Raw genomic sequence first — 25,937 nt, 5'->3', positions numbered from 1 at the left:
TATAGCTCCGAAAGGACACAACACTGTCACGTCCATCCTGCACATCCTGTTCTGCCTCCTGTGCCAAAAGTCACACACACACACACACACACACACACACACACACTTGAAAACTCATACTGTATGTCAACAAACAAACATTCCTCCTTTTGCATTCTCATAAACTTTTTTTCTCGTCTCTATTCACACACTCACAAACACACACACACACACACACACACACACACACACACTCCAGAAAGGTCTTTTTAGTACAAAGTTGGAGACCAGATTGATGTTGCGCTGATTACTGTGGATCAATACATAAATTATACAGTAAAGTGCTACTGACGCTTGAGCTAAAAATGATGGGCTGTGTCAGGGAATCAACGCGGATCAGGAAAATAATCTTTAATCTTATTCTTTTTGTTTTGTTGCCGTCTGCAATGTGTGTGTATGTGTGTACCCATGTGACAGCATGTGTGTGTGCTGACATTCACAAGTGTGTATTTGTTTGTGCAGTTGAGTGTTAGTCATCTGTTTCTCTATTTTAAGCCTGAGTTTGTTTCTCTTTGTGTGTGCACTGATTTGGCGTGCGCGCGCGTGTTTGTGTGCTCCTGCTTTGTGTTTGTTTGTGTTCGCCTGAGTGTGTGCGCATGTGTGAGGGCATATCAAAAGGATCCTTGTGACCTATCCATGATGACAAGGCTAAATAAAGTCACAGCCGTCTTCTACCAGTCTTCATGTTGGGCAACCTCGCTTGGAAGTCGCACTAAATGGCACAACTAATCTAATTTATTGGATTTTGATCTGTCAGCACATTTTATGGCCATTTCATAGCCCGTGCATGCCTTTTGTCACTTCTCAATCAGATGATTCTGTTTTGATTTTTGCTTTTTTTCTCAGAAGCATAGCTCTAATAGAGTTACAGCAAAGGCTGATGCTGCCCGTGATAATAATGTGACAACTTGGCCTTTTGGATTCTTTTCTTCACCAACACCAGGAGGCACAATGATGCATCAGTGTTTATATCCATGAAAAACATGAAAGTAATTGTGTCCACGGGGAAAAACAGAAATGAGTCTCATTCCTAATTCAGTGGTGAGGAAATATATTTCTAAACATCATCACACTTGGAGCTTCAAAACTGCACAGCTTTTATTTTGATGCGTCTCTTTGTGTGTCAATTAGTGAACTTTTATAATTCTTATTCTTTATTTTATTTGTGTTTTTGAATCACACACACATCTGTGCTCCTACTTGTGAGGATTCTCATTGACATAATGTTTTCTCTAACCCATAAACCTTACAAGTTAAATTAGCTCAGTTGAACACCAGTGCAATAAAACAGTAATGTGTGGAGCTGTCGTATCTCTCTGGAGTCGTCTGCCACACTTTCAAACTCAAGAATAAATAAATGATTATAATAATAAAAATTCTTTATCAGAAGCAAAGCATGTTGGCAGTACAGGTGCTAACGTTCATACAGATGTTTTTTAGTGGTTCAGTGTTGCTGTTTATAGTTTTGTTTGCCATAAATCTGGATTTAATTTAATGTGCCACAAAGGACCAGTACTGAGGTGACTGTATAATTCAAAAATGAAATGTTGATTGTTAATAATCTACATGTTAATATCGTTTGAATGATCTAGTGTCTATCAAATAATTTCCATTTCTTTCTGTTATCTCTTTGTTGCCCTCCTCCAGCGCTACCTGGTCACCTTTTCACTATGAATGAAGTACAGTTATACAGTTGTGGTTACAAACTCCTTACACTTTTTGAGTGTCATATTTTTGCCATAAAAGAGACAAAATGCACAGTAAACAAAGTTAAAGATGAATGTGACTTTTTTTTTTTTTTTTTTTTTAAATCATTGCGATAATACCCTCACTCGTGAAGCTTTTGCTTTACTGGTCCGTCTACGTCCCAACCCTCACCTGTGGTCATGAGCTCTGGGTAGTGGCTGAAAGAATATGATCGTGGATACAAGCAGCCAAAATGAGTTTCTTCCGTGGGGTGGCTGGGCTCAGCCTTAGAAATCGGGTAAGGAGCTCAGACATCCGGAGGGAGCTCAGAGAAGAGCCGCTGCTCCTTCGCGTTGAAAGGGGTCAGTTGAGGTGGTTCGGGCATCTGATTAGAGCACGATCTCACTCCAAAGTCGTCGATATCCAGTGCTTGGGCAGTCGGAAACCAACGAAAAAAGCTGTCCTTTAACGTTGACATGATACATGGCCGGTTCCTGTTGTAGTTTAATGGTGCCTGGCGGTGTTAGGGGAAACGCAACGGGACAAGGATGAAAGTTAAGGCAGTGAAAGTCCAAGCAGAGCGGGCGGCAGGGGTGGTGGATGGGTCCAATAAACACCAACTTTCACCCGAGAGAGAGGTGTTTGCATCTCGTAAGATTCTAAAGCCAAACCCTGTTCTTTTTTCCTAAACCTAACCACATGTGTTTGAGGGGAAAACAACCCAACATAAATTGGTAGTGTTGAACCGACGTAGTGCATTCATTTTGAAAAAAACTGAATGTAAATGTTAAATTTCCTGTGAAAACAGAAGTGTATCTTGAAAGAAGACAATGCATGTAACAGGCAGAACTTGACACAGTGTCCCAGTACTTCAACAACCAACACACCCAGGGTACCTTGCACGTTGTATGTGGATGTAGAAAGTCCATGACCAAAATGTCAATATGTGATGAGGTCGGAGTGACAGTGTGTTGTCCATCTACGTCCGAACCCTCACCTATGATCATGAGCTCAGGGTAGTGACTGAAAGAATATGATCGTGGATACAAGCGGCCGAAATGAGTTTCCTCAGTGGGATGTCTGGGCTCAACCTTAGAGATAGGGTGAGGAGCTCAGACCTCCAGAGAGAGCTCAGAGTAGAGCTGCTGCTCCTTTGTGTCGAAAGGGGTCAGTAGAGGTGGTTTGGGCATCTGATCAGGATGCGTCCTGGGCGCCTCCAGTCTGGGAACGTATTGGGTTCCCACAGGAGGAGCTGAAAAGTGTTGCTGGGAAGAGGGACGTTTGGGGTGCTTTGCTTGGCGTGCTGCCCCGTGACCCGGCCCCAGATAAGTGGATGAAAATGGATGGATGGCGATGATATCCTTATGATGGACAACAATATTGTGTAGTGAAAATGTGATATTGTGTCAGCCTTTGTTTGGGGCCATGGTGATACTGTGACTCAATTTAATTCAATTCAACTTCATTTATCCATGGAGGGGCATTTGGAGGCAGCTACTGCATTTATATAAACTTTTTAAAGCTGTACTGTTTTGGTAAAAACTTACATGGGCATTGACGTTTACGTTAATGCACAGTGGCGTGCATGCTAATGTCACTGGCGCACTGTACATTATCAGTTAAAGCCAGGAGGAATAAATAGTCAAATCGCCCAAAAAAGAAGAAGAGAAAAAAAACACCCACTGTTTATCGCAAAAGTAAATAATCACAGTGTACAAAACTTATTTGCACTGGTAATAAATAAACAAATGAATGACATAAATAAACAGGCAGATAGACTGTGGTGACGTCCTGAAGGCAGCAATGAGAATTAACATACTGAGCTAGGATACGGAAGGTTCTCTATGTATTGTCAATTGTATGTAGTGTATGTATAAACCTGCATTAGTTGTGTCTTTTTCTGACCCCACTTAGAGCTGTTGTTGCCAAGGTAACAGCTAATGGAAAGCCAAATAAACGTGAAGAAAATGTCCTTATTTTCTCGCTATCAAGGTCTAAAGCTCAATTTGGTTCCCTTAAAGATAGAACTGCAAGAGCCCCCCCCCCCCCACAGACGCACAGACACACAGACACACACATTGAACATTGAGTACCACTCCGTTAAACAGCCACAGACTCCTAAAGCGATTCTAATCATAACTGCCTGTGCCCCCCTTAAAATGACGTTTTTATCACAGATTCCACAAAGTGCATTTTAATGCCTCCACCTTCAACAGGGAGAGAGCCTGCATGTGTTCTGTCTCTCATTTTTCATCCTGCCTCTTGGGTGTTTTCAACAGCCAAATTACACAGTGAAGAAATCTATCTGCCGTTGTAACGTGCAGGAGATTGGAAATGAAAAAATGCTCCACGCTGGAACGCCCTCCAAGCACATACATATTCATGCCGTGGAACGCCACATCCATCATAAATTTGAAAATGAGAGTTAATTTGTGTCTGTCTGTGTTTCTATATTTGTGTGTACACCTCTTTTCTTACTTCTGGAGGCCACCATCTTGTGTTGAGTAGAAGCTAATGAGTATGTAGCATTTCATGTTTGTCCATCTCCCCTCCATCCACTCTCTGGAGGGTCCGCCGCCACCATTCAGGCCTGCTTTATATTCCAGCTGAGGCTGGAGAATAAGCAGCGTAGGGACACTGTGTCTGTATGAATATACAACTCTGTAAACATACACCTCATGGCTTCCTGCGCTTGCTTATGATAAGTTATCTGTTCACCTCCTTGTGCACCTCAAACCACAGCACTGCCATGAATATGGAGATGAAACTGCGAGGAGGTAAAGGTGGGGCATCACTTGGTTGGGGATCTTCAAGTGGAGATATGTGTGTGAAGGAGAAAACAGGGCAGAGAGGCTTGATTCAGTGCCGAGAAATCCCCAAACTGCCCATCAGCATAAATCTATTACAATTCACCGTAGGCCTGCTGACCTCAAATATAACAAGCTGTCACTACCAGTGTGTGTGTGTGTGTGTGTGTGTGTGTGTGTGTGGCTGCATCTGTGTGGGTTGAGCCTCCTTCATGACTTGAATGCAGAATGTGACACTTGTTGGAGAATGACATGTTCAGTATGTGCGTGTGCATATGTGATATTTGGCAACATGCTCCTATTCCTTATAGACGTCCTCTATTTGTTGGCAGCGGGCGACATCACTGCTGCGGCCTACTTCTCGTGTCCCACTGCGAGAGGAGATTTTTCCAATGACATCTTGATCTGCCATCAGCCCACAATGTTATGGACTATTTCCTGAAGTTGTGTTGCCATTCAGGGCTATTTTATTATGGCTGCAAATTGCTTCAGATTGCACTTCAGTTCGACGTGTATGCTGGAAAAACATCATGTGTAATTTCTCTCATATTTGTGAAACAACTTATTGGTAATTTTCTTCCTGGAAATGACCTTATTTTTGTTATTTTTTTATTTTCCCTCATGCCTGATGTTGCGTCATGTGAAAATATATGAAATAAATGAACCAGGAGATGACTCATGCTTTTTCAAGTAGCTTTATTTCCAAACTGGAGAAGGATGATGACAGATGGGGGATAGAGGATTGTAAAGCTCAGACCATGCAGTTTGGTCCAAACACAGTAGGAGAAGAGACAATACAGGCGGTTTCAGGGGAGAAGACGGTGATCAAGAGGCAGATTACTGCATCTGGCACCTTGAAGCCAAAATTCATACTTTTTATAAAATAAACAAAGCTGCAGTCTCACCACATAAAGCCATGGTTGGGGAGGGTTTGAGCGGCGTTGCAACTCATATCGGAAACGACCATGGATTCATGGCCTCTGTGGCTATTTTTTGTTATAATTGCGTTGCTATAGCTGTTTATTTCTGGAGAGAAAATAACCATTTCAGATGAGGGCAGGGAGCAGTTGTGTAAGTGCTCGCAGCTCTTACTCTCACCCATTTTGCTTTATCAGTTATTGGAATTGCCAAGCAGCACTGTGTGGTATGGATTGTAGCCTTAATGTCCCGCAGAAAGCCTTCAGATCATCCAGCTGAAACTGGCTATGGGTGCTATTGACATTTTCATGTTCGATTACTTATTTCAGGAAAAAGTTTGACAACAGTGCCGTAGAGAGATTTTCCTGCGGTACGCTTGATCGTGTGCTTGTATCTCTGATTGAACATTGCGATAACTAGAAGAAACAATGACAAACGTTGCATTGTAGGCTCTGCATTGTGCGCAAAGTTCCATCATTTCAACACAAATACGTCCCCCCAAGCTCAAATGTAGCTCAACCTCCACGAAGCAAGAGTCGATTTTGCTCTTGTCGAAGATATTAAAAATCTGTACAGTGTTCTCACTCTTTGATATCACTTCCACTTTGCTCGACTTTCAGAACAAAAGCACAGTAACTGAACAATAAATAGGTAACAGACAGAAAACACAAAATAGTTTGAAATAAATAATACAGTGTTTTCAATCTTTGCCTTCCGTCACATACACCAAATATAAAGAAATACTTTGTTTAAGCAACACAGAGCCAGATATCACTGAGTCAGGCTGGTGTCCTGAAAGGCTCTTTGGTCCCTTGAGGGTGATCACCATCGGCGGATTATGAGATAGTGGGCCCCTGGGCTCAGATACGCAAAAGGCCCCTCCACCTCTGCTACACAGGAGCAAGACGTACAGACTTTGTGGTGGTTTTGCATCTCTTCGTAGTCGTTATGCATCTTGTTGTAGTTTTGGGTCTCTTTTGGTCACTTTGTGTCTCCTTGTAGTCACTTTGTGTCTCTTTGTGGTCATTTTTGTGTCTTTTGGTCACTTTGTGTCTTCTTGTGGTCATTATGTCTCTCTTTTTTGGTCTTTTTGTGTCTATTGTTGGTCATTTTCCATGTCTTGATAGTCACTTTGTGTCGTCTTGTGGTAATTTTGTGTCTTTTTTGGTCGTTTTGTGTCTCCTTGTGGTCATTTTGGGTTGTTTTCTGTGTCTTGATAGTCATTTTGTGTCTTCTTGTGGTAGTTTTGTGTCTCTTTGTGGTCATTTTTGTCTCTTTTGGTCATTTTGTGCCTCTTTGTGGTCACTTTGTGTTTCTCTGTGGTCATTTTTTGTCCCTGTTGGTCGTTTTATGTCTCTTTGTAGTCATTTTGTGTTTTCTTGTGGTCTTGTTGTTTCTCTTTGTGGTCATTTTATGTCGTTTTTGGTCAGTTTCTGTGTCCTGATAGTCATTTGTGTCTCTTTGTTGTCATTTTTTGTCTCTTTGTGGTCATGATCTGTGTCTTGACAGTCATTTGTGTCTTCTTGAGGTTGTTTTGTGTCTCTTCATGGTTGTTTTGGCTGTTTTTGAAGTTATTTTAGAGTCTCTTTGCTTCTACTTTGCATCTCTTTGTGGTAATTTTGAGTCTGTTCCTGCTCTGTACTTTTTAATGTGAGCAACATTTAGCAGGTGAAGGCCCAGGTGCACACTTTTGGCGCCTAGCTCTGTGCACAGTAGGCCCCATTCAGTAATCCTTCCATGGTGATCACTAAAAAGCCATGTACTCAGTATCACTGATAAACACTGACTTTAAGTTCAGTAAGACTTTCTCAATGTAGCGATATACCACTGATCTGTCCATCAAGTAAAAACATTCACAAAGCGATGCCTGCACCAGGAAATCTGGTCTCTGTTCTTATCAATATTACAGTAGATCTGTAGTACATAGCAGCCAGAGGAGGCACTGACACTCTCTACAGAAAAACAAGTCAACACACACACACACACACACACACATGCACACGCACACACACGCACACGCACATGCACACACACACACACACACACACACACACACACACACACACACACACTCATACAGGTCAGCAGTATTAGACAATTAGTAAATTGAAGAGTTGCTGCTGACAGCCCTTGTCCCATTGAGTCAATAAGCCTGTGTGCTGTTCACAGTCACAGACACATTTTCTTTTCTTTTTTTTTGTCGAGGAAGCTGACAGAGCCTCAGTCTCATGGTGAGAAAAATAAATGTACCATTCATCCTCTCGCCTCTCAGCTATAAACCAAATGTGCCATGTAGAAGTCCACTGCAGGCGATGATGTGCCAGAGGGAAAGAGTGACTCAGCCAAATGGCTCTCAGAATAACCCATGTAGGCGTAATTAGGGGTAACATTACACATCCATAATTGCATTGTTCATCTGTCCTTTACAGTCAATGTAAATGTCTACCTGCTTAATCAGGTGTCTGGAAAACAATGTTGAATACAGGATTTTTTTTTTTTCTTTGTCAGTCTTCAGCTGATGCACCTCCCGTTAGATACTCAGAATAACATCTGAAGCAGCTAAAAACTGGTGTTATTGTTTCTTAAATGTCCAAATATTGAGTTAATCAGAAGGATGGCTCAGTCCAGTCCGGTGATTTGATCATCCAGGTTAAGTTAAAAAGCAAGAAACAACAAGCTAAGAGGATGAGGAGGGAGGTCACACTGTCTTACTTTCACATCTTCATATCACACATGTGGTTTTCACTCAAGTCCAAAATCCCCTACACTCCGGCTATTTCTGTACTTCATGAAAGATAAAAGCCGAGAGTGTCATTACAAACAATCTGAGAGTCCATTATGACCCACACCAAGCCAGGAGCAAGGTGTCTGACGTGCAGACTTTCCTCATGAAAGCCCACAAGTTCAGTTTGAAAGGGCGCCCTTGTCTGTGCCGTCGCATTAGAGATCATCAGAAACCCTTTTCTTGTTGTTGCTCTTTTAGATAAAAATCTGGGAACACATGTTTGCCCTGCAGCCAGGTGAATTAAGACTGCAGACGTAAGAAATCACCACTAACCTTGTGTGCTCCTTGTGCTCTGTATTGATAAATAAATGGCCCTAGGCTCGTAGAAATCTAAGGTCACTTTTTCTTCTTTATACTTGTTTTCTTTCCCCATTAGTCCTGGAGTCTTAAATAACTACAAAACCTCATATATAATACATTAAACTGTCTGTATTTTTAGCCAGGAATTCGTTCTCAACTGTTTTCCAGCTTTCCTCAAGACCTTAAGTTTTATGTGTACATTTCTTCCATGGTTCTGCACCCCTCTGTATCCCAGCATTATCCATTATTCAATGTGATCTGCGGATAAAACTTTGCAATCAAAATCTTATCTGCTATACTGGAGCGCTAAGCAGTGAAGTGCCTGGTGCTGTCTCTGATCCATGTCCTGTTTTCATCCCACACCCTGTAAAAATGTGTTTCTGCTGCACACTAGATTTCACAGTCCAAGTTTCATGTTTGCGCACACTGTGGCTGTAAAAGAGTGGCTCTCAGTTCTGAATGTTATGCTGGAATTTCCACAGTTCAACATATTTTTAAAACAGCCCTTTGAGTGTTATGACAAATGGAAATGATTGCATTTCTTTAAATGTCCTTGTCCTGTACAGTGGGTTTGTATGCTAGAAGAAAGTACCCTTGGTGCCTCTGCACAGTATCTTTTTGAAGGCCTTTCTGAAGTCTTTGTTGAAGATGGTGTATATGACTGGGTTGAGTGAGGAGTTGCAGTAACCGATCCAGAAGAAAAACTTAAAGAGAGGGTCAGGGATGGCGCATGTCTCCGGGCACACTGCCTGCAGAGAGTAGGAGAAGAAGAAGGGGAACCAGCACACCACAAAGACACCGATGACCACCGCCAGGACGAAGGTGAAGCGCTTCTCTCTGTTGACCATCGCTTTGCGCCTGGCTGCTCCAGGGGTGCTCTCTGGTTTCGACTTCCTCCCTGGCACCAGCCGAGCCCCCTTTGAGGTCGCGATCATGTCCCGGTAGCGCTTGACCGAGGCCGGGGAGTGGACCCCTGCAGGTGACCCGGGCATGCTGGTGCTGCCTCGGCCTCCTCCATGGCTGTGCTCCATGTCACTCTCTGTGCTCGAGCTGTCACCATTGTTATTATCAGCCTTTTTCCCTCCCTGCCGCTTGCCTTTCTTCCCCTTCTCTTTAGTCTTGGCAGGGGCAGACTGAGGCACAGAGGGGGGAGTTGTGGGGCCATGAGGGGAGGTATCAAGGGAGGCTGTGACAGGGGTCATGGCTAGAGAAGGAGATGGAGGTTGCAGGAGATTATTGGTGGTGGTGTTCTGGGTGGTTTGAGTGTCTCCCAGGGTGGGAGAGGGAGTGATGGCGAGGGTGGGGGGTCTGGTATTGGAGGCTTTGGTTGATGAAGGGGGTGTGCTTTCTTCATCATCCCTCCCGTTGGCTTGCACATGTCGTGGAGGCTGACTGGGTGTAGCACAGCCGACCCCATCCTTCCTGGGCTCTCCTGGTGGGCATCGTGTTCTTTGTTTGGCAATTTGGTAGATTCTGATGTAGACCAGGATCATGATGAGGCAGGGGGCAAAGAATGAGCCGATGGTGGAGTAAAGGATGTACCAGCGCTCATCATTCAGCTGGCACTGAGGTCCTCTGTCAGTCCCCGCATTGCCTCCCTCGCTTTTGTTGAGTGAGAGCAGAGGAGGGAAGGAGATGATGGCAGAGATGAGCCACACCACCACAATAGCGGCTTTGATGCGTTGGGGAGTCCGCTGACGCCCGTAGGTCACCCTGGAAATGGACAGGTAGCGGTCCAGTGAGATGGCGCACAGGTGCACAATTGAGGAGGTGCAGAACAACACATCCAGCGCCAGGTAGATCTCACACCACAGAGATTTAAAGAACCAGTAGCCGAGCAGTTCATTGGCCAGAGAGAAGGGGATGATGAGTGTGGCCACTAAAATGTCTGCAGCAGCCAGTGACACTAAGAAGAGATTCTGTGGTCCTCGGAGGGAGCGGCTGGTCAGGACAGCGATGATGACCATGATGTTGCCCACGATGGTGAAGAGGACCATCAAGGTTATGGCGGTGGCGAAGGCCGCCGTGGCTTCAGGGGAGTAAGGGGCGAGCTTCAGGATGCTCTGGTTACAGGGCACCGAGGCTCCGGCGCTGCTCACACTGCTGTTCCAGCCGTTCAGCTCCATGGAGCAGCCGTTCTCCAGAACCGAGGCCATACTGGGATTAGCTTTCCAGGACTCTTTATAGATAAAGAATATGTTTGATCACTAAATAAACTGTGTTTAAAGAATGTATTTCACTTTTTATACGGTGTTAACAATTGTGTCTCAGATGATCATACATTGTGCGCAATAAATGCTGTGTTTATTTTCATAGTACATGTGATTATAATAAATCATAATTATGTATTTACCTCAGACGCTCTGGCTTTGTCCCTGTGTTGTTTCCAAACGATAGCTCCCTTGCATCCTCCACGGCAGCTCTTCCAAGTCCATTTTAAGCATACAAAACAGTCCTGGGCAATGCGTCAAGACACGGATCACTGCCTTTCAATTAAGAATATTTGCCACTTTGTAGAGAAGATTTCTTTCCGAAACAGAACACGAGTAAATTTTCGTGACGCTGACTGCTGTGCACCAGCCTCTGCGGATTTACATTACAGCCCGAAAAACTTAAAACTTCCTTAGCGCACGGAGTTTGGTCCTTTTTTCCCTCAGTGGATACTGCTTTGAAGGCGGGGATATTTAATTTATGATAATATAATTTGGTGTCATTTGCAGCGAAGCGACATTGTGTTTAAGAGCTCAGAGGCGAGCAAATAATCTCGACCCTTGTGCGTTCTCGGTGCGTCCTCGTTTGGAGACGCGCGTATGACTGACAGTCTCATCTGAACAGCGAGCACAGAATGGTTTAGATAAAGTGAAATAAAGTTACAATGAGATATTTACAGTGATTTACAGATAAAAAGATACTAATGCTTCCCCGTGAAGGACAGCCTGACTGATGGCAGCGTTTCCAATCAAACAAAGTTAACCTCAAGCTCCCCAGCTCTGCGCATGAAGGCAGATATGAAGTAAAAGTGCGTAGCCGCGTAGTTTCTTCAGTGGTGAAACGATCCCCGCAGAGCAGGTTCAGTCTGTGAGTCTCTGGAGCTGTTTCTCGCTCCTTCTGTCTCCTCAGAAGTTCACCGGGATGCCAAGGTACAGTCGCTCCGCTGGCGCACATCACAGGCTTCCTCACAGAGGCGCAGCAGCATCTTCACTACTGAACAGGACCTTACGACGAAATCTAATGAGTGGGGTGCCTCCCATCTCCCTCCTGCGCTACTTTTTAGACCCGGTGATGTCACTGTGGAGCTGTGGGCGTCATGGGATCCTCACTTTCTCTCTCCCTGTAGCCCTCCCTCCCTCTGTCTCTCTCTCCCTCTCTCAGATTATATGTATAACCGAGCGGCTCAACCGACGCACTTATATTAGGAATGGCTTGTTGGGTGGTACTGCTCCGGTCAATTAACTCCGCGGGACGCTGACGTGTCCAGCTGAGAGCGCTGGGTTGATGCCATCTGCTTTACAAAAACATTAGTTTCATTCCAGGGACTCCTGCACTTTTTCAAGCTACTCCGTCATCATCATCATCATCTTCATCATCATCCCTTTCAATATGAGGCACAGCACCTTTGGCTGATTAATGGCTTTTATTTAGGTCGCCTGTGTGATCTCTGCATCTTTAGACTTTGTTCTTAACACCAGTTTCCATGTAACCTCCGACAGCTCCTGTCATTTAGGGCCAATAAACGTCTTCACTGCAGCAGCTGGAGGTCGATTGAGTGACTGAAGGGCACTGATAAACAACAAAAGGTTAAAGTTAGGACTAATGTTCGAGGTATACAGGACCAACACACATTCATTTGTGATGCAGGGGTAAGATTTGTGAACATGCTGCAGTGATTTGTCATGGTCATTCTTGATAGAGACTGCTGGAGCGCCATAAAAGGGCAGTGGCGATCCCAAAGGGGGGTGAGAGAGGGCCCTGGCCTCTCTGGTGAAAACAACTGGAGGCCTGTCTTTAAAAGGGTGTCACTTGTCAGTTCAGAGGAGGACCCAAATGCAGATCAACAGACAGTCTGAGTTTCTAACAGAAAGCAAGCATTAATGTAGCTGATTGAAAACATCCAGTACAGGGAGGCAACTCAAAGTCCAAATGAAAGCACAACAAAAACCAAACTGAAAGCCAACTGGGAAAAACACAATGAACAGGGATGAGCACAGGGATGAATGCAGGAACAACCACAGAATGCACCCAGGAGGAACACAGACAAGCTGACAAAGGGGAAACCCACAGGTATATAAACACAGAAAACTAATCACAAGAACGAGACACAGCTGGAGCAGGAGGACACGGGCACAAGGAGGGAGATGGGGATTGGCTGACAACAAGGGTGTGAAGAGAAACACTAGGGTGGAGCAAACAAGACTAATATAGAACAGATGTGAAGGGAAGACTCTGGGAATAGGGAAGGACTAACGAGACAGGTGTGACAGAAAAAAGGCGGGAAAACACAGAAAGACAGGAAGTAAAACCAGACATGACACATGAGGAGAGAATCTACAAAATAAAACAGGAAACAGATTAAACATGAGTGAATAACATGAAACAAGGAACACAAATGGAAAACTCCCAAATAAGTCCATAGGATGACAGAATATAAACAAACTCAGAATCATGACAAAGGTTGTAGGGCACTCATTTTGTAAGCTAGCGCAAAGGTAGTGGTGTTTTTGGAAAACTCGACCTAATGCCTTGTTTTGTGTCCGTATTTCCTTATAGTATGCGGAGTACACCCCTAGTGTTCAACTCAAGGAATTGCATCTCTTTCTGGATGGAGAAAACATTATCGCAGAAAACGCCATTCTCCACCATCCAGTCTTGTGGAATATGCACATTCAGCAATACAGACACAAAAACAGGACCAATAACACACAGCGACAAATAAGTGAGGAGGTTGGCCTGTCAGGTGTTTACAGGGGCGTAACACCAAAGTCTGGGCCTTGTGCATGAGCAGTCTCTGTGGGCCCCCCAGCCTTACTCACTTGATTCATGTCTCCTTCATAAACTGCATTTTCAAGAAGTCAGTTTGCTTTCTTGCCCTTTTCCTGTCTTTTCTTAATTTGAACTCTGATTTTCTGTCTCATGGAAAGAAAATGACAATGTAGGTTGGTGCTCCAAGAGCATTAGCAGTCACCTACTGTAACTGCATTTAGAGACGATTCCTAGCTAGCTAGCTAGCTATTAACTATTTTGCGCCTGTAATGCCTCGTTTCAACTTACGTATGTGACTGGTGTCTGTAGATCCGTGAATACATGGATGATGCCCCCTAGTGTCCAACGCAAGGAAGTGCATTTCTTTATGGATGATAGAAACCTGACACTACCTGTAGCCATGGGGGAGAGGCTAATTTTATCCGTTTATTGCCATCCAGTGGTTTGGGTTTTCTCCAGCCCTGTTGAAGACCAACAGTGGTCGAAACATGTTGGCTTTTTAATGAGTTGGCCATTATATTAAAGGCTTTTTAATCTAATCTTTCCTTCCTCATTCTCATTTTTGTTTGGAGTGCCTGGATTCTTTTCCTGTTTGCAGCGGTTTGGGGTATCACTTGGAACATTACTGGGACAAAAACAGGATCAATATTGCATAGCAACAAATAAGTGAAGATGTTGGCCTGCCAGGTGCATAGCATGTTTTGTGAAATATCTTATTAAAAAGACGTATGAATGGCAATCTGACTGAATATAATGTATAACCATATTTTAGTAGGATAACATTCACATTGTGTTAAAACTAAATAAACAAGTTCTTTTTAATCACACAACTCACTTGTCAATCAACACAGGCAAATGAATTGAAGGAAATAGCCCGTTAGTCAGTTAGCAACCTGTTGGCAAAGATAGCAGACTGTCAGATGGTCTCTTCAAAAAATTCAACGCAAAAGTTCGATTTTTTTTTTAAACATGCTCGAGGCAAATTCTGAAAATATTATGAAGGGTAGGAGCTTCGCAGGGACATCAGATATCACAAAGTTTCCCATAGGAATGAATGGACTTCCAGTTGCCATGTCTCTGTACACATATGAAAGTGGAAACAAGGCATACGGGATGAGAGGGGCCTCAGAGAGCGTCCAGCATTTTCTGTGTAAAGTTCTAAGCTCTTACGATGGCTGAAGGGAGCTGTATTACATTCCTCAGTCTGTTAGATAATTCATTTTCATGTCAATTTCCCGTAGCACGATGCACACGGTCTGCTCAAAATCTGCCGCAAAAGTTTATTTTTTGTCCACATACTCCAGGCAAATGATGGACGCAATAAACAAAAACCTCCCAAAACCGATGAGGAGTTTTGCAAACACATCAGAGACTACCGAGGTCCTCACAGGAATGAATGGGGTTCCCGTTGACTTGCATATGTACACAGAGTTTTGTGGAAATGAGGCGTAAGGCGTCTATCAGTAACAACCATGTGTGCTGGAATGCTTGTCGGCAAGGGTGGTAAATACCACTTCAAAGCTGGGCAAAATTTTGGAAGGAAAACTTGGCATGTTCATTTTCAGAGGGGTCACTCAAACTCTCATCTTAATGATATCTAAATGAAAATGGGTTCTGAACTTGAAAGGGTTTGTTCCCAGTAAAACTTCTGTTCCCTACAGTTAATGAACTCCTTCAAATTACAGCTTTATATTTGTCTTTTTAAGGAAAAGAAAAACCTGCTTATTTAAAGAACAATGAATCATCTAAAATGGATACATTACATATTCAAACAGGATTGTTGAGGAACTCAGAATGTTATCTGAACCAGTTTTAGTCTATGCAAATAATTATAATATACATAATTACTGACATTAACTGTAAAATAAGAAACCAAAGTAAATAACTAAGCAACACATTCTCAATCCATCCTCGTCACATATATTGATGATTGGTCATGGACTTTCTACATCCACATATGATGTGCAAGGTACCCTGGGTGCATTGGTTGTTGACGTTCTGGGATGCCGTGTCAAGTTCCGCCTGTTACGTGTATTGTCTTCTTTCAAGATACACTACTGTTTTCACAGGAAATTTACTGTTTACATATAGTATCTTTCAAAATAAATGCACTTTGCTGGTACAACACCACAAATTTAAATTTCTTTGCCTTCAACAAATGAAGCTCTAGTGAAAGTTCAGTTCAGGAAGACAATACTTTTCATGCTTAGGCTGTAACTTTCTTCCTCACCCTGCTTTTCACTCCTCACACGTATGCTCACGCTCAATCTCTGGCTGTCAGTGTTCGGGGCTGTCAGTTGAGTCATCAGCTGTTCTACAGCTGACCTACAATCAACCAATAGCACAGCGACACACCTTCTCCATCAGCCTGTCATCTCACTGCTCCTCACTTTAAATATGGTTCTTTCTCTACCAGTCCTTTCATGCTGCTGCTGTGCGTACCCTCCACCTTCCCATCACAGCCTATTCTTCTCAGATGCAGCTTCTATTCGCCTCAGCAGTCATCAACCAAGGTCATCAGCAGCCACCACTGCCAGTGTCTGGACTCCATGGGGGGATTAATCTTGCTGCTGCTCAGATGTCCCACGATCACAAATAATCTCCCTCTGGTGTTGAAGCGCCAAAGACTTTGTTAGAATCATCGCAGCACAAATCATCTGTTAATCAATACGCTTATATTTTGCATTAAATTTCATCTTTATTTCATTCTTCTGTCTCTCCTGATTGAACAAAAACATGTGGTTGGGTTTAGGAAAAAGGAACAGGTTTGGCTTTATAATCTTACGGGACGCCGGATGAAGGTGTTTGTTCGACACATCCACCTGCCGAGCACCATTAAACTATAACAGCAACCAGCCACGTATCACGTCGACGTTAACAGACGGCTGTTTCGTCAGTGTCTGACTGCCCAAGCGCCAGATTTCGACGACTTCAGAGTGAGACCAGTTTGAGCTAAATGATTCCTTAACTCTCATATTGACATAGTTTTTAAACTGCCAACTTCAACAGTATAATTGAATTCCTGAACGTCAGTTATGGCTTTTGGTTTTGGTTTGCCACCCTAAGATATTCACTGGCCCCATGTGGCCACCCATGTGAATATTTTCTGGGGACACCACTGTTAAGAGGTGCTCACTGTGAGCAAGTAGTCAAATCTTTTTAAATGTAGTAAGTAATGTAGTTCATAAATTTAGGATTTTCAATAAAGTCAAAGCCCTCATTTTGAGAAACGATCCCCTTCAGAGTGCTAAATAAATTATTAATGCTTTACACTGTAGGTGGTCAGATTTTGCATATAAAACCCTACTCTGCACAGAAACTGTTAATTACAACCATCACATAAACGTTGCAGTTAAAGTGAACCATTTCCTTATGAAATATGGTCCAGCTGAATTACAGAGTCTCCTCATGCTCGGCTACCTCTCCCTCACAACTGGCCTTAATGCACTGTGTTACCTTCCACCTCTGCTCATTGTGTGAGCTGCAAGGCAGAGGTATAAGGCACCGGTTTTCTGTGCTCATACATTTACATCATCACTTGACTTCCATTTAAATCCCTCTGCATTATGTGCCCGGCAACACTACCTCCCCCTAAGGGCACAGACATCCACGGCGCCCCTCATGATTTGTTGCCTACCTGAGATCAAGTGCCCGATTGTTCAATAATTGAGTCAAGCGTACGTCATGGTTGTTTTACTGAGCCATAAATTAAATTGTAGCTGAGTTTATCCTGTGGTGTTTGAAATTAGTGAGGTGGCCTCTTCGATATAAACTCACACAAACAAACAGCACACACACATCCGGCAGCCTACACATGCATACACACGCTATCTTATGAATGGCGTGTGGGTAGGAGGTCCTGTTTATTTGCCTCTGTAGTGCGTCTCCCACGCATTGTCGCCTAAATGAGAGAGAAACCCAGCTAGCCACCCATGGAATTACAATTGGGAGCCCTGCTCTCTGATTGTGTGACCTGAAGCAGCAGCCAATAATGGTTTGTACATTTTCCGCTCCACGCTACACATTCTAAATATAAAGGGAAAGAGAATAAGGCTTTTAGCGGGAGAGTGCACTCCAATCAAGTGTCTCTGTTTCCATGGGTGAACCGTGCTTAGTAACACGCTGAAAATGCATTCTGGGGGAGAGGGGTGTGTCACTGATGCCAAGGTTAGAGAGACTGAGCAGCACGCAGCGTTCAGTGCACAGCACAATGCTTCTGAAGTGCTTGTTGTGTAAGGGTGTGTGGTATACAAACGTGTACAAGGTAAACACAGACACACACACACATGTGCACAGACACACGCACACACAGTAGCCTACACAAGCCTGGAGGAAATTCTTCTGTCATGGATCACACACAGTGGATCAGTAATTCTTGCTTGACATCCACACTGGAAAAGTTTGCAGCAGGTCTGTAAGAGGGCACTGACTCTTTGAGAAAACTTTTCTTTATTCAAAACACTTCCTGAAGTCTCCTGGTACGGTATAAGATTTAATGCAAACATGAAGAAGTGAAGATAAATGGTCTTTTAGAGACTGTCTCCCAAATGAGTGCCAGATAACTGCAGGTCAGCATACTGCAGCGTTGTGGTGGGAGCTTGTGCACATTATGGTTCAGGTCCAAATCAATTATAGCACAGTACCTACCTGCCCTTTGGATGCTTTCAAGTTGGACCCTGTTTTTTTGAGTTATTGGCTTGCTTCTGCCTCCTGTTTTCTATGTGTGTGCTCATGCAGCTCCACCTCTGTGAGGACTAGTGTTTTAGAAAACTGACAGTGAGTTTGGAAAGTGGGGAAATTTCAGCCAGCAAAAGAGGGTAAGACAAGTGTTTTGGTTTAAAGGTCTAGTGCGTAAAATTTAGTGGCATCCAGTTGTGAGGTTGTGGAACTGAAACTTCTCCAGTGTGCCAAGCATGTAGGACTGTGGTGGCCAACAAAAATGCTACTGGCTCAATCGCGAACCAGTGTTTGGTTTGTCCGTTCTGGGTTACCATAGAAACAACATAGCGTACTCCATGCTGCTCCATATGTAGATTAAAATAGCTCATTTTAAGGTAACAAAAACAAAATTATTTTTAACTGCAGCTGATTATGAACAAGGAAAACATAGTTACGAATACTACATACAGTTGATGCCAATAGATGCCCCTAAATCCACCAGATTGTACCTTTAGATTGCAAAATGTAATGGCTGTAGAATAATGACACCATCTGCATTTAGACTGATTCCCTTAAGCCATGCTTTTACTATGCCACAGACCTTCCTGGAAAATTAGAGCTTGATAAATGGTGCAAAGTAAGTGCGTCAACCATTGTGCAACCAAAACAGGAAGATAATGGCGCCTTTGTTTTTCCTGGTAGCTATCTGTAGCCAGGGCTCAACAGTAACGATTGCCCAGTTGCCCGAGGCAGGTAAAATACCACATCGAGCGAGTAAATCTAGAAACTCACTGACGCTGGAAGTAGCTAAGGAGTGAGCCCTCTCACAGTACTGATGATTAGTCATCTGCAACTCGGGAGAAAAAGGCAAAAAAATAGAGGCGAATTTTATGAGCTTAAACACAAGCAAGCGTTTCAGTTTCCCTTTTAACAGGAGTTTAGATGGATGGCCTTGGAGAATGTGGGCGAAACTCCTACTGTAGCTACATGTTGCAAGGCAGATAAAACAAGGTTGTTTTTCAAAGGCATGTCAAGTTTGTGTTATTTGGTAACTGCTGATAAATAAATCAATTCGTGTAGGGGCATGTAAAATAACACAGCAAGGCAAGTAGATTTCTGACTGACCTGCCTGATCGGCAAGTGAAATAAACACTAACGTTGAACCCTAGTAGCTATCTCCAATTACTAAAGAGTATCAGTTCTTAACAATTACTATTCCCCGTAGTGGAAATGGTGCACTTTAAAATTGGATTCAAGTTTAGGTAATGTGAAGATACAGGCTGGGGTTAGGCATGTAGTTGTGATGTTTAAAGTTAGGATTAGGGACAAAAGCAGATTGATGGAAGGGAGTCAGCCGATAGATCACATGATTCCCTTCTATGCAGCCAATTGGTGAATCTCATTCAGGGTGCCATATTTAAACTGCTCTGGCCTGCCTACTGTTGCTGCTTCCTCTGCAAGCTGCTTTGCAACCTGCCTCCACCCCAGCTCCTCCTTTTCATGCTGTGTCTGACTTATCAATGTCATCTCTGTTTGTCATTGATGCTGCTCTGTTCTGTTACTGTGGGGTCTTGGCTGTTGCTCTCCCTGCCTTAGGCTTTCCATGTAGGCGCATGGAAGGGCAGGAAGGTTTGCTGTCACCGCCTTAAGGCTTTCCCATGTAAGTGTGTGGAAGGGCAGAGAGGTGTGCTGTCACCGCCTTATGCTTTCCACGCAGGCAAGTGAAAGAGGCTTTCTGTGTAGGCCAGAGGAAAAGCAGAGTGGCCCCAGAACAGAGCCATACCACAAAATATAATACTGCAAATGGAAATAACATTGTCTTTGACTGAAGTGTTCCTGGCTGAAGTACAATTGTAAAAAGACTGTAAAATAAATACTGAAAAATAGATGTAACAAATAATGTTTTCATCTAATTTCCTATCTGCTCATCTTCTCGTGACCCCCTACACTGAACTCATTGGGATGCATTACACCAGTGAGGGTCCTCAGAGGTATAGTATTAAATGTCTGAGTACGTGTGTGTAACCTGCAAACAATTACAGGGAGCTCTCCCAGATGGTCACACAGTAATTTTCCTGACCACATTTGTAATGATGACAACTGTCTGTGTGCATGCAGGCCAGTGTGTGTGTGTGTGTGTGTGTGTGTGTGTGTGTGTGTAATACCGCCACATGGTAATTCCCCAGTTAACAATATCACACATATTGCTCATATTATCTGTTAGCAGTTTTCTCCGACTGGGATTTCTTGTTTGAGAGACACAGTCTTCAGCTGTGAATAGCAAATACTCTAAGTGTGATCACTGTGCAAATCCCTAATCTCCCACGCTCCTTTTTTTCCTACATACAGTGCACATGCACACGCACAATCACACACACCACGAGGAGGTACTGCCACAGCCTAATGCAATATGATTGATTCTGACACTAGTTTAATGTGGACGCGGAGTGTGAGTAACAGTTTGAGTCTGTTTTCATTAAGTAGCCTGACTGACTGAGGAGGAAGTGAATACAACAAACGAGACATTCAACTGAAAGGGAGGTGGAACAGCCTGCTTCCAGTGATAAATAAATGACCTAGTGAGATGACACCACAAGTCATTTAAATGTGTAAAGGGACAGCCATTTATTCAGAAGCAGCGCAGATAGGACGTGTGTGTGTGTGTGTGTGTGTGTGTGTGTGTGTGTGTGTGTGTATACATAAGGGTCCATAATAAAAACGCTGCCACAGTTAATAATCAGTCCACTGGCGTCATCTGCTGGATATTGTTGAGCCATCTTAATTTCTGGTAATTTCAAAAGCTGTCACAAGAGAGCACTGTCTCACCACAAACTAATATCCAGTGCTTGTTGACGCTTTGCTTTGGTGACATCACAGGGGGTACTCTGGCTGATTTTTCTTTATTTGCAGTGGTGGAAGAAGTGCTCCTTTTAATCTGGTAAACACACCAGTACAACAATGTAAATATACACGATTCTAAGTAAAAAAAATCCTGTATTTCTCTCAACATCCTACTTAATGTAAACATGGATGGGTTTCTGGATGGGCCTATTGGGCACAGACCCATGGGCCCAAAATGTCAGGTGACCCTGAGTGCTCACCTGCAAAATGTCACAGTTAAAATAAATATACCAGGAAGAGAGTGACCACAAATGACCACAATGAGGTGCAAAGGAACTACAAAGAGACACAAAACAACTACAAAGAGATGCAAATCAACCAAAAAAGATACATACCTCATGGAGATAGAAATTCATCTTTAAAGAGACATATAACGACAACAGAGACATGCTAAGGAACTACAAAGAGACACAAAACAACCACAGAGAGACATAAAACAACCGAAAAGACACAAATATGCCTGAAAGAGGCACAAACTGACTTTTAAAGAGATGCAGAAAAACAAAGAAATGTAAATAAACTACAACAGAGACATCTAAGGAACTACAAAGAGACACAAAACAACCAAAAAGACACAAATATTCCTGAAAGAGACACAAAAGAACAACATAAACATGCAAAGGAACTACAAAGACACACAAATTGACTACAAAGGCACAAACATATTTGGAAGACACACACACTGACCTTTACGGAGGCACAGAGGCCAGTGCAATACCTGTAGTTCGCCTGTTTGTAACCTTACATACAAGGCAAATGGTTGTACTACTCTTGCACCAGTAGTCTGCAACTGTAACACACTCAGTGCACTATGTTGGCAACTTGTCTGTGTCGACTGTATGTATGTATACATGTATGTATGTGAGTATTGCAGCTGTTTGCACCATACTGCCCAAGACGAATTTCCCCTGCGGGACAATAAAGTTTATCTTATCTTACCTTATCAATAACATCTTAAAACAATAACAAAGACATGAAAAGGAACTACAAAGAGACACATAATGACTCAAAAGATAAAAATATAACTCAATGACACAAAATGACAACAGCGACATGTAAAGGCCCTACAAAGAGACACAAAACAACCAAAAAGATACTGATATACCTGAACGAGACACAAATCAACATCTAAAGAGACACAAAAGAAAAGCAAAGACATGCAAAGGAACTATAAAGAGACATAAAACAAAAAAAGACACAAATATAGACACAAATTGATCTTAAAAGAGACACACAATGACAACAGAGACATGCTAAGGAACTACAAAGAGACATAAAATGACTCCAAAGAGATCATAGCAACTAAAAAGACACAAATATACTTGAAAGAGGCACAAATTCGCCGTTAGAGACACAACCAAAAAGACACTGATAAACCCAAAAGGAGCACAAATTGACCCTTTAAAATACAAAAAACAATCACAGAGACATGCAAAAGAACTACAATTAGACACACAATGACCAAAAAGACACAAATATACCTCAGAGAGACACAAATCAACTTCTTACGAGACACAGAATGACAACAGAGACACACAAAGGAACTAAAAAGAGACATGCAATGACCAAAAAGACACAAATATACCTAAAAGAGACACATAACGAAAAGAGGGACATGTAAAGGAACTACAAAGAGACACAAAACAACTAAATAGACACAAATTGACCTTAAAAAGACACAAAACAACAACAAAGACATACAGGGGAACTACAAAGAGACACAAAACTAACAAAAAGACACAAATATACCTAAAAGAGACACAAATTGACCTTTAAATAGACACAAAATGACAACAGGAACTACAAAGAGACACAAAATGACTACAGGAAGTACAAAGAGACACAAAATGACTACAGGAAGTACAAAGAGACACAAAATGACTACAGAAAGACACAAAACATCCAAAAACACACAAATATAGCTGAAAGAGACACAAATTGACCTTTAAAGAGACACAAAACAACCAAAAAGGCACAGACAGAACCAAAAGAGACACGAGTTAACCTCTCCAGAGACCCAAAACAACAACAAAGACATGCAAAGGAACTACAAAGAGACACAAAGCAACTAAAAAGACACAGATATACCTGAAAGAGACACATATTGACCTTTAAAGAGACGCATAATGCCAACAGAGACATGCTAAGGAACTACAAAGAGACACATAACTAACAAATATCTGTGCTCAGGGGTCCATTGTCTCATAATCCACCTATGACTGTAAAAGTGTTGGGGGTATTATCAGCAGAATGTACTTGAACTTTTAACTATTACTTCATTTTGTACATTTAGGTTGTTATGTCTTGTTAAGTCTCGTAGTTCCCGTTACATCCTGCTCCAGACGTTAAAGCTATCTGTTCTTGTTTTCACTTTAGTCATTTACCAGTGCCTGTTTTACTTTGATCCTCCTTTGTCTCTCTCACTACCTGTCCTTGTGTATTTTTCTGTCTGTGTGGTAACCTACGTCACCCTGGTTAGTTTCACCTGTCCCTCGTTACGCTGCCTCTGATTGTGTATTTAGTTCATCCTCACTGTTTCTAGTGAACATTCCAGCAGTTTTTCTTGAGTGTTTTTAGTGGTACTTGACCTATCTTCTGTATTTATGGAAACCTTTACTTTGATTTTTGGACTGACTCCTGTGTACCAACCTCTGATATACGTTGACATTTCAGTGCGTCTGTGAGTCATGCTTTTGAGTCCCTCCTTTGTTATTTACCAGTACTTCCTGATAGGTTCCATCTTAGGATTTGAACCTCCTTCAAAGGGTCACAAGATAATTCTGGCTACACATATTCTTATTAGTTTTTCTAAATTTTCTCCAATCTTCTTTTTTTGTGAAATATTGGGATAATTTTACCTCTTTGGGCTTCTATCTGTTATTTCAATGAACCATTTGTGATGCGAATGTGACAAGGAGCCCCAGATAGACACTGTTTAGAGTTAGAGTGACAGACAAAGGCAGCTGTTCCAAACATTTTTGGCTTATTACCTTTTGTAAAAGAAGTTACCGTAAAAATTTAATTAGTAGCCCGGGCTATAATCTGCTTAAATCACTGAACTCAACAAGGCTATATTTGGGACAGGCCTTTGATTCCCTTTACACAAAACTGCCGCTCAACAATCAAATTATTTATTTGAACCAGTATGAATATTATTTGTATGGAATTTAGGCTTTGAATAACACATCAGTTATGTGTTATGTTGGCACTTGTTTTACAGCAGCACTTGATCCTGCTGAAACAATTCTGAAACATGATGAAAAACACTTCTGATTCTGTTAAAGAAATCTAAATAACTTACCTCGTAATCGAGGTATGGAGATATATTCTAACTTTATGGTAACTCCAGGAGAAGGGAGTCAAATTTAGAGGAGAAATTGCTCTTTTGTGGAAATGCTGATAACTCAAAGACATCTGAATGAATGCGACAAGGAGCCCCAAATAACCACTGCTTTTTCCTTTTTTAAATAGCCCAAAATGGTACAAATAAACACTGGTTTAATCTTAACAATGTTGTGCATTTCATAGGCTTATTATATAGTTTTAAAATGTTGAACTCTTAATCTAAAAAGTAACTGGTAACTGTGGCTGTCACATTAATGAACTGGTGTGAAATGTAAATGTAAAAGTGCCTGAGTCAGCTAATGTGGCCTATTTTTAATAATACAATACTTCAGCAGCACTGCAGTGTGACACAGTGGGATATAATACATTAAAATACATTAGAATAGTAGCAGACATGTAAAAACAATGAGCATGTGAGACAGTGAGAGAAACAGTGATTGCAAGTTTGGTTGACTTTGAGCCATCTCTATGTTTAAATGTTAGGTAATCAGTGCTCTCTCTTAATGAAACCTATAGATGAATGTTGGATGGATTAAAGTGTGGATGTTTTTCCATCATATAAATTGAATCTCAGGCCCTACAATAAGTCTTTATCTAACTGAGCAGGGATATTTATATGCAGCACATTTTGGCCTAAACAGATGAGGGTCTGATACTCTAAATGACGTAAACTGAATGTGACTGTGAGTCCAAATGAACACAAGCCAAAACAAATGTTATTTCTCTGGGTTTCAGCTCAAGTCTCGACCAAAACCTGAAAACTCCGAGGGGCATTTCTCTTCTCTGTGTCTGGAAAACTATGGCTGATGGGAGGAAGAAGTCAAGAGGCAGCAGTTACGCTTGTGTACATTTTGGGTCATGGATACTTTCAAATGAGAGGAAGTGGATTGTTTTAGCTTTTTCAAAAGGGCGTGGGTGGCACAATTAGCATTAGGGGATGAGGTAGTGGTGGCAGCTGGTCTTTAATGCACCATTAGCGGTAGCTCTTTGTCGTCTCTGCCTGTTTGGTCTAAGTTCACTGCTTTTAGTTTAAACTGCGCCTCATATGACCTCATATTCTTCTGACAGACATGTTGACATGTTTGTGGATGTGATAATAGCTCAGCTGGGATTTTGCAAAATGAGGAAACTAAAGCCACATGCAGTTTGTAAAAAATGTATTATTAGTATGCGTATGAGGAAACAGTTCTTCAGTTGACTTTCCAAACTTCCTTAAAGGCGTCCTGCTCTCTTTCAAGTGTGCTCACATCGTCCACAGTTGTTCTCAAAACTTGAGTAAGTGGATGTGAAATTTATGTCAGTGGTTGTTGAGGTCAAAAAGGACTTCAGACTGTAAAACCCATTCTCTGTGGATAATCCTCCAAAACACTCCGCAATGCACAATTTTAATACCCTGTGGTTGAGCAAGAGTGTAGCAAGGTCAGTGTGAACATATGCATGTGTAATGTGGACGATATAGCGACTGTATATTTTTGGATGTGTGTTACAGTTTGTATAAAATAAGGAGTGAAACAGAC

The 25,937-nt window shown here is 42.3% G+C and overlaps 1 protein-coding gene across 1 annotated transcript; it reads right to left on the bottom strand.

The window, feature by feature from the left end:
- Positions 1-6,673: 6,673 nt before the first annotated feature.
- On the bottom strand, positions 6,674-12,032 carry adra2b (adrenoceptor alpha 2B). The gene is made up of 2 exons (XM_049579305.1): positions 10,889-12,032; positions 6,674-10,714 (listed from the first exon to the last, which is right to left on the bottom strand). Exon 2 carries the CDS (start codon positions 10,689-10,691, stop codon positions 9,114-9,116), a length of 1,578 nt encoding a protein of 525 aa, XP_049435262.1. The 5' UTR covers positions 10,692-10,714; positions 10,889-12,032; the 3' UTR covers positions 6,674-9,113.
- Between the last annotated feature and the right edge of the window lie 13,905 nt (positions 12,033-25,937).

The sequence above is a fragment of the Epinephelus fuscoguttatus genome, linkage group LG6, assembly GCF_011397635.1.
Source record: "Epinephelus fuscoguttatus linkage group LG6, E.fuscoguttatus.final_Chr_v1".
NCBI lineage: Eukaryota > Metazoa > Chordata > Actinopteri > Perciformes > Serranidae > Epinephelus > Epinephelus fuscoguttatus.
The sequence above is the reverse complement of the archived record's forward strand: the minus strand, read 5'-3'. Positions and strand labels throughout refer to the sequence as shown.

Bases quoted from the DNA above. Each gene is read 5' to 3' on its own strand.
- adra2b (XM_049579305.1), bottom strand. From the start codon at position 10,691: ATGGCCTCGGTTCTGGAGAACGGCTGCTCCATGGAGCTGAACGGCTGG.